The sequence below is a fragment of the Caloenas nicobarica genome, chromosome 3, assembly GCF_036013445.1.
Source record: "Caloenas nicobarica isolate bCalNic1 chromosome 3, bCalNic1.hap1, whole genome shotgun sequence".
Classification (NCBI taxonomy): domain Eukaryota; kingdom Metazoa; phylum Chordata; class Aves; order Columbiformes; family Columbidae; genus Caloenas; species Caloenas nicobarica.
In genome coordinates, this window is record NC_088247.1 from 61,440,471 (window position 1) to 61,449,441 (window position 8,971).

General features: G+C 44.8%; 1 protein-coding gene across 1 annotated transcript in view; it reads right to left on the reverse strand.

Moving 5' to 3' along the window:
• Nucleotides 1–8,657, reverse strand: part of IFNGR1 (interferon gamma receptor 1) — a 29,296-nt gene extending 20,639 nt beyond the window's left edge. The window contains exon 1 of the mRNA XM_065631338.1: nt 8,480–8,657. Coding sequence (XP_065487410.1) covers nt 8,480–8,567 — 88 coding nt within the window. The 5' untranslated portion in view covers nt 8,568–8,657. The remainder of the gene's footprint in view (nt 1–8,479) is intronic.
• Between the last annotated feature and the right edge of the window lie 314 nt (nt 8,658–8,971).

Below are 8,971 nucleotides of genomic sequence, written 5' to 3' on the forward strand. Positions count from 1 at the left end.
AGGAAAAAGGAACTGCATGATCTCTGAAAGCAAGGTCATATTTTGCAGGAAGACTACAAAGTCATGATTCGCTGGGAGAAGACACAAAAGGCCAAAGCTGAACTAGAGTCAAAACTGGCCAATGTTGTTTCAGAAAACAAGAAGGGCTTTTTTAAAGTACGTTAATTGCGAGTGGAGGTCTAAGGAAAACATTGGACCAATAATTGAAGATGGTCACCTGACTAAAAGGAATGAGAAAAAGCAGAAGCATTATTTTTTGTTTGCTTTGGGTCATTTTGTTTTGTTTTTCCCCTCAAGTCTTTAATAACGCTGATAAACCTTGGGATGTCCAGTCCTCCGAGTCAGAGGATCTCAGGTGCAGGAACAATGACTTACCGTTTGTGGACATGGAAATTGTAAGGGGCCAGCTGTATCACCCACATTTTCACAAGTCCATGGAGCCTGATGGACTTCAGCCCAGAGCACTGAAGGAGCTGGCAGATGTTACAGTAGGACTCCCCTTGATCACCTACCAAAGGTCCCTGGAGGTCCCTGCTGACTGGAAGCTGGCCTGCACTACTCAAACTCACAAGAAGGGCATGAGAGAAGACCAAGAAAACTACAGACCTGTTAGTCTAACCTCAGTACCTGGAAAAATTACAGAGAAGATCATACTGGATGCGACTGAAAGATATTTAAATAATAAAATAAACAATACGATCATCAGGCACAGTAGACACAGGTTCACAAAGGGAAAGTCCTGTTTAACTAACTTAATATCCTCCTACAATAAGGTCACGTGCCTAGTGGATGAAGGGAAGGTGGTGGATGTAGTTTTTCTGAATTTTAGTGAGGCTTTTGATACTGTCCGTCACAGCATCCTTCTGGACAAACTGTCCAACTGCGAGATGAGAAGGTACCTGGTACTCTGGGTGAAGAAATAGCTGGAGGGAGCTACATCTGCCTGGTGATCCCTCACCAGTGGTGTTCCTCAGGGCTCAATTCTAGGGCCTGTTCAGTATTTTTACCAATAATCTGGATGCAGGAGTTGAATGCACTGTTAACAAATTTGCCAATGATACTGAACTGGGAGGTGCTGTTGACTCTCTGAAGGCATGACAGGCATTGCAGGGGGATCTAGATAGACTGGAGCACTGGGTAATGATTAATGGGATGAAATTTAACAAGTCCAAATGCCAGATTCTGTACCTGGGATAGAGTAACACTAAGCACAAGTATAAACCAGGAGAGGACTTGCACAGGAACATGATACTCTGAAGTACTCTGAAGTTGGTTGCTGAGCAACCAACCAGAACTGAAAATAACCTACCAAGTCACTCCTCCATAGCACCATAGAAGACTTAATCTAATCGTCCACTCTTCCATCCCAAGATGATTTTTAACACGTTCCAGCTCTGAAACTACAAAGGAACGAGGAGAAAACAAGCTTTTCTCATGAAAAGACAACTTTCTTCACAAACTATACCACCATATAAACAGCCTTACCAGCCAACATGGCAAGATCTCTGATGGCACTACAAGTTGGCCTTGATCACTTACAGGAATGAGTTTACACATACCATCATCTCATCCTTTTCATCCTCACTTCTAACAACTTTGCTTTAGTAATCAAGTTAGTCAAGCACTATCTCCCTCCCTGATCTTTCAACTCCATATCTTCAAGACAGACCTAAAGGACACCTTTCACATGAGCTGAGAAGCTAAAAGCCAGAACTCCACTTATAAACGAAAGCCAGCAAAGAAACCGGTTTATAGCACACCTCTTCTTACCTCAGGAACACCTCCATGTTTAACAGGCCAAGAGTTATCTCCCTTTTTCTAAGGGATGACACCTTACCACAACTTCTACCACTTCCCTTATTCTCTATAGGCACCAGCAATCTTGTCTCTCAAGTGGTCTAATGGATATGTAGTCAAGTAAAATGTAAGTTGTTCTCAGCTTGTATTTTTTTTGAGGTTTTCTGGTTCTACTTTAAAGCCAGAGAAAGCCTGAAAGCTCATCTCCTCTCCCTAATGACACTGGTTATTTTCATAGAAGACCTTCTCTATCCACAGACCTTGCCTAACCAATCTGAGTGACCAAGGACCTTACTCTTCAGCTCATTTAGTGACAGCACACAAAAACTTAGTGCAAGTGACAGCAGCTCGAGATGCAGAAGTGAGTGCTCGGCACTGCAACAGTTCAGACCAAAGGACCTCAAAACAGGCACAGAAAATGGATCAGCTTACGATACTTTTAACACCTTGGCCAGACAATTCTAGTCCTTTTCTTCAGGTTTGTTATCTGCCCTGCATGTCCCTCTCCAACCAATCAATTGGTCTTCATCATCCTGCTCACAGCTCCTTTACTCAGGTTGTCTGACTTTTAATGGTTTCTTCTCTAGCCAGTGCAGAATCAGAGCCTTGGGACACCCCAGACTCATTTCACTCCAGCATCAAGACTACAGACCACAGAGAACACTGCAGATTTTCAAAGTGCTAAGGTATAATCTTCATAGATGCTATTTCTGCATATTGCCAGTTAAAATGCCATAATACTTTATGTGAACACCATTTTACTTAACCCATAATGAAACGCTAATTTTTTAAAATGTTACACCCTGTTCCATGCTGTTCAGCAGGCACAGCCAGAGGAAGATGACAGTGGCTAGTGTCACAATCTTTAAACATAAAATTCCTTCTAATTTATAATAAAAATAAATGCAGCAATGCTCATGGTGCAAATTCAAACAGTGAGAAACAAAGGGTAGAAAAAGTGAGAAGAAAATGGATCTGCAATTCATGTCATGATGCACAGGACACTGAACAAGTTCTAGTCTGCCTCCAGCTCAAATGCAGCAACTTCCATCTGCAGTTGGCTCCATTCACCTTGCCTTGTAAAACCGCAATACTGGCTCATAGAACAGCAACAGACATCAGCAAGAACATTTTTTTCACAGAAATAAAGAAATTGAATTGCGTATGTGCATTGTAGAACAACATAAGAGGAACTTCAGACATCAGCTTTATGTCCAGAGAATAAAAGGCAAAAGTAGGCCAGTCAGATTTACACTTTTTTTAAGAGTACTAAAAGAAACTAAACATGCCTGGATTTTGAGAAAAAAGAACTCAAATCTTGGAAGCAAAGGTAGGAGTAAGGCAGAGGTAAAAGCAAACATAAGCATGACCACAGAGTGATCTAGAAGTTGAGCATTTAATAGAGAACAGACGTGGGAAGGCAACCACACAGTTTATCTCAGCAAGCTCACACTTTCACATTTTTCTGAGTTATGTAAGTTGGTTCTAAACTAATGAATATTTTTTCATATACTAACAATCCAGACTAAATATTGCTGCCATATTGGTGGCAAAGACCTCAGCAGGTGGTGTGTGTGTATATATACATAATCAATTGTGAAATTATGTTAACTAATGTATTTAAGTTTTTGAGACATTTACATCTTCAGCAAACTTGCATAGTGGACAGGAAGGAAATACATGTGGTAGGAAATTAAAAACCAAATGCCACTGAAAGACTTTTGTTTTACTGCAAATGTCTGCTGCTTGGTTTCAGGCTGCTGAGAAATAGGGTTTTAAACAAGAACAATTGCACCTAGTTGCATCTTCTAAGACTAAGGAAGAAAACTCATAGAACCAATCCAGTAGTTGCACACAATATATGATAGAATTCAGCTTCCAAAGCACCCATCAAACCAGAAAACACTTGCTTGTATCTACAAGACAAGTCTAATTTGTCTTGTTTTGTACATTAACTTCCCCAAGACAAAACCACCACACTGAACATCTTTCACAAATCTCAGCAGGGTCGAGATTTGCAAACCAAGAAAGATTTCTGTATTACCTTGAAACTAGACTAAATCGCTCACTCTGTAACCATCCCTGAACAATACCACCTATGGAAAGTACTCATGAAATATGAGTTTGAAGCAGCCATATATTCAATTAAATCTATTTTTAAAGCATATACAGAAGGACTGCATTTTTTTTATATATATGAAGATGTCCCACCTGTTCATTAAGCCTCAGCAATGCATCACCCAACAGCAAAAATTAAACCAACAAACTGGAGAATGGGACATTTCCAAGACATAAAAATGAGTGAGCCTTTAAACTGATGTTTATATCTTATGCAACACCAAAGTTCCTTCTCTCATTTTGGCAGAGGCCATAAGGCATTACTGTATACACAGAGGCATTCATCAGCACTGCTGACGGAAGCAGAATTTAACCAGAAGTGCAATAATGCATATAGCAGACCAGGTCCTGATGAGTCCACAATGCACACTCTATGGCACAGCCATCTGAGACAACAGCAACTTAACCACAGAGTTCATTCAAGTTGCATGTGCCTGTTAAACATCATTTAGGCACCAAAATACGGATTGAAAGCACAAATCGAAAGCTTAAAATGACAAACTGTGAAAAAAAAAAAAAAAAAGGAAACACATTTTCAAAGGCCTGCTTCTTTTTTGCACCCAGAAAGTGTAGCAGCTTTGGTGACTTCACAAACATTAAAAAGTGATTCTCCTTAGTTTTCACCACCACTGAAGGTGAAGACAAGGGAAACAAGATCAGACAAATCTGTACTACCTAAGAAAGCTTCTGCAGGACTCTGCAGGAATACACAATGGAAAAAAAAAAAAACCACGACATGAAGGCTGCCCTTACCCCGGAAAATGGATACAGAGTAGCAAGTCTGTGCTAAGGGTGCAAAATACCATATAAAAATAATTTAGCCTAATTCTTAAAGCTGTATTTCCTTACACAGTGGACCTTTTTGAAGTGAGGCTCTGAATGATCAATCCGTTCTGAATCAAACAAAATTGCCCTGTATTAAAGCAGAGAACAGCCACCTAGGTACTAGAATTTAGCTAGGAGCACTGCCCAGAATTGCAGGACAGAATTTTAGCAGGCAGAGGACGGTGCTCAGCACAGGCTGCAGGTGCACCAAGCGTGTGCCATGGGGACGAATGGGGGACGACCGTCAGAGACAGGGCTCCATCCACTGCCATGTTCCCCCTCGGGGCAGCACACATCTATCTCTACCAGGTGCTTCTGGCAGGCCAGGCACAAAATAGGCCAACTCCTGCTCTTGTCAGACCGCTGGAGGGGAGACTGCCTGTGGGCTGGAGCTCGACAGAGCAGCAAACACCAAGCAGCAAGGTGCTGAATGAAGAATGTTGTTCTTGCTACCTGCCCAGCCTTCTTCTAAGTGGCAGCAGCCACACAGCATATGTGGAGAGGTTTGCGTGTGCTTGCCTTCACCTGCTTTCATTTATCCCTCCAAAAGAAACACAGGACATACACTTCTCTTGTAATGCTGTTCCTATAACTTGATGGTACTTCCTTAAAGTCACTAAGACCAAGCTTAAATTAGTGCATGTAACAGCAATTCTATGCAGAAGGTTCTGGTTCTACCAAAAGTTCTCAAAAGATCTTGAATTCAAAAAGGAAACCACATTCAATTTACAAATGAAGGGAGTACAAAGACTAGGTGTAAAATTTAAAGCTATTATTTTTTTAAATATCTAGTGAAATGAACTTAAATGATTTCAAAGTAATCAGAAATAGAAACTATACACAATATTTAGTGCATTTTTACAGCTTCTATTTACAACAGGTTTTTATCTTTTCAGGGCTCAGAGGTTTGACATTGTTCCACAGAGCTTTTAAAATCGTTCTTTATGACAAAAATCTCCACAAGGTGGTATGCTGTACTGAGAGGCAGACCTAGATCATCATCTTAAAAAGAAAATCAAAAAACCACCACAGTAAGTTGCATAAGACAACATTTTAAAAACTGCTGTCACACTAGAAGCTAAATACTGTTATCTATTTTATGACTTTTCTTCCATTTTGTTATAGCTGAGAAGTCATTATAATAGATGATATCTAAATACAGGACTTTATAATCTGTTTTTATTTGCAGCTGGACAGATAACTTCTATGACTGCCAATAATCTGAACTATAAAAGAACAAATCAAGACCACCAGGATCATCACAACACAACAGGAAGTCAGCAGCAAAAATGAAGTACACATCTCCTTGGAAACCTGGCTTTCAATGTGCAAGAAACACCTGAACTGCTATCACAATCTCCAAATCATCTTCTACGACTAGAATCTTGATCAGGGGCCTCCTCTTCCAGGATACTTAAATGCAGACTGAGAGCTCCCATCAACAAGTGCGGAGCTCCACTGATGAGTCACAGGCCTATCTATGAAAATGTGTTAAGCGTCCAGCCAAAAGAAACACAGAGGGTGTTCAGCAATTCAGACAACAGCTGCTAGGTTGTCTGGTTTTTCCATGGAAAATTGTGTCCTACAACAGAAGGTGAAGATAGCTGGGAATTTCCTCATTACACACTCAGCCTTGAGATATGTGTAACACTATTGGCACACTGAAAGCCCTACTAAGACTTAAGAAGAAAAATCACTGCACAGAAAAGCATCATAAACATGCTTCAGAATTCCCCTTCTACCTTCATCCTTCCACTGTAAGCCAGCACGTCTACTTGCATCAATGTAATGATGAAGTAAGGACATAGTATTAGTTCACCACTACAGATATAACCACCATTTTCATTCAGCTAAAACAAAGTAATATCTATTAGAATTATTGTCATCATGTTTCTGTTCACTAAAACCTTAAGTTTTTGCTTAAATGATGAAATCTCTGAAGAACATGGTTATATAAAGAAGCTGCGGCCAGCCTCAGTGCAAGTCACCAGGAAAACATTGTGTTTTCAAAACCTAACACAAAAGTATATTCTGCTCCTTTCATCTGAGGGCTTGCTGCACTCACAAGGAGAAAAATGAGCTTTTTGCTTCTAGGCAGCTGGCTACATCAACTATACCACCGTACTGTTCTGTAGTCTTACACCGAGGTAACTGTTGTGCTGGACTAGGCTGGATTATGGCAAGTTTGTTTCACAACAAGTGATTTACTGGTGTTTTTACCTTAAAAAGGCAATATAAAAGTAGCATATTCTATCAGCAATACAAGCATGCCCTTAAAAGAGGTGAAATCAGATCTCAAAAGACTGTATTTACCATATCAAGCCTCCTTACTGCTAAAATGTGAAAATAAGGAGTTTCCCTGCAAGGTTTACTGGTTAACAATCATCCACCATGTTGAACAAACTGGATACTCAGGATGCAAACTACCAAAGGACAAGTCAGCAGGCAGATTACCATTTTTACTGCTCCTAGATCATATCAGGTAAACCTAAGCAGTCTTCCGAAGTTCCATACGGTGTGGGTTACCCCAGGGGCAACCGAGTTCCATCACTCCACTTGGGCATGGATCTAGACTGCACAAAGTCCCAGCAAACCTGCATCATGCATTGCAGAATCCAAGGAACCTGGACACAAAATGGATGTTTCTGCAATTAACTGCAAGCAGCATTTTAGGTAATTTCATCTTGCCCTGTGGGTAAGTCTCAGGAGAGTACCACTTAATTGAACTGATGTGTGGACTGCTGTGCTTTCAGTTTCAAGCTCATGAACGGCATAACATGCCACACGCTGCATACAGCTCTCAATATTCTTAAAAATTAAGTGCATGTTCCCTTTTGACCTGAGCTATAAGACAGCAAACTCAGGTTTAAAGAGCAGTTGCAGTTTATTTATAAAAACTCTGCCCAGAGACAAAACTCAGACACTCTTTGCCGGCAGGACACCTGCCCTTCCCCATCTGTGCTTGGCTGAAAGGTGCCCCCACACCTGTGGTCGTGATCTCAATGCCTTCTTTGGACTCCCCGGTCTTGCACTCTCCATTTTTGCTGTGAAATTCCCAGTTTCTCTGCTTTTTTAGACATACACATTTATAAAGCAGAGCAGGCCTGTTCTATGCACACCCTACTCCTGCTTTACGTGACAAAATACACAAACACCTGATACAACGGCTGGTATCAGCCACTTCACCCTAAAGGACTGTAACCACTTATCACAGGTGCCATAAAGTCGGGGGTTAGGCCTGTCGCAAGGACCAGGCAGCCCAGATAGGTTTCAGAACGCACTGACGGTGCTGTTACCAGAACTGCTTTGCACGCCACTAGATCGCTTCCACGGCAAACCTTCACCCCGCAGCCCCCGGGAGCGGCACCGGCACCAGCTCACCCCGGCGGAACAACACGGCGCAGCCCCCGGGGGGCGGCGGCCAAGCCGAACAAAGCGGGACCCGGTTCTCTCACCGCCGCCCGGCTGCTCGCTCCCCGGGGGACAAAGCGGGCCCCGCCGCTTCCTCTCCCCGCCGCCGCCCCGCGCCGGACGGCGCCCGGGGCCGCGGCGGCCCCAGGGCGGCCCCGGCAGCGCTCGGTCACGAACGACTCCGCGACAGGCCAGGAGGTGCGGCATCGGCCCCTCACGCGCCCCTCAGGAGACCCGCGGGAGGCGGCTTTCCCGTCCCGTCCAGCCCAGCCCAGCCCAGCCCAGCCCCGTCCAGCCCAGCCCAGCCCAGCCCGACCCGGCCCGTTACCTGCGGGCGGCTGCTCCCCGCGGGAGGCCGCGCTCCGGCGAGGCACCAGCAGCGCCTCGAGCACCAGGAGAGCCAGCGGCACCCACATGGCGCCCGGCGGCGGTGGTTGTGGGGCACCGCAGACCCTGACGCCCCGCCGCGGTCCTTTCGGCTGCGCTGCGGAGCCTGCGCGCTGCGCTCCCCGCGGGCACGGCGGAAAGGAGCGGGCAGCTCCGCCCCCGCCGGGAAGCCGCGCCGTGCGGGGGCGGGCGGCGGCGCTGGGTGTCACTGCCGGGCAGCCGTGGCGTTCCAGCGGTGGGGGTGGGTGAGGGTCGCTTTGGGGCCGGGGGAGAGCTGCCCGGGCAGGGGAGGAGGCCGGAGGTGCGGAGCCGGGGTGGGCGGCAGCCTGGCGGCGTCCGTGGGACCGCGGCGGCGGGGGGGACGTTGGCCTCCGCGGTGGCCAGGCTGTGTTAATTTGGTGGGCTTTGTTCTGAAGTGCCGCTGCGGTGTCAA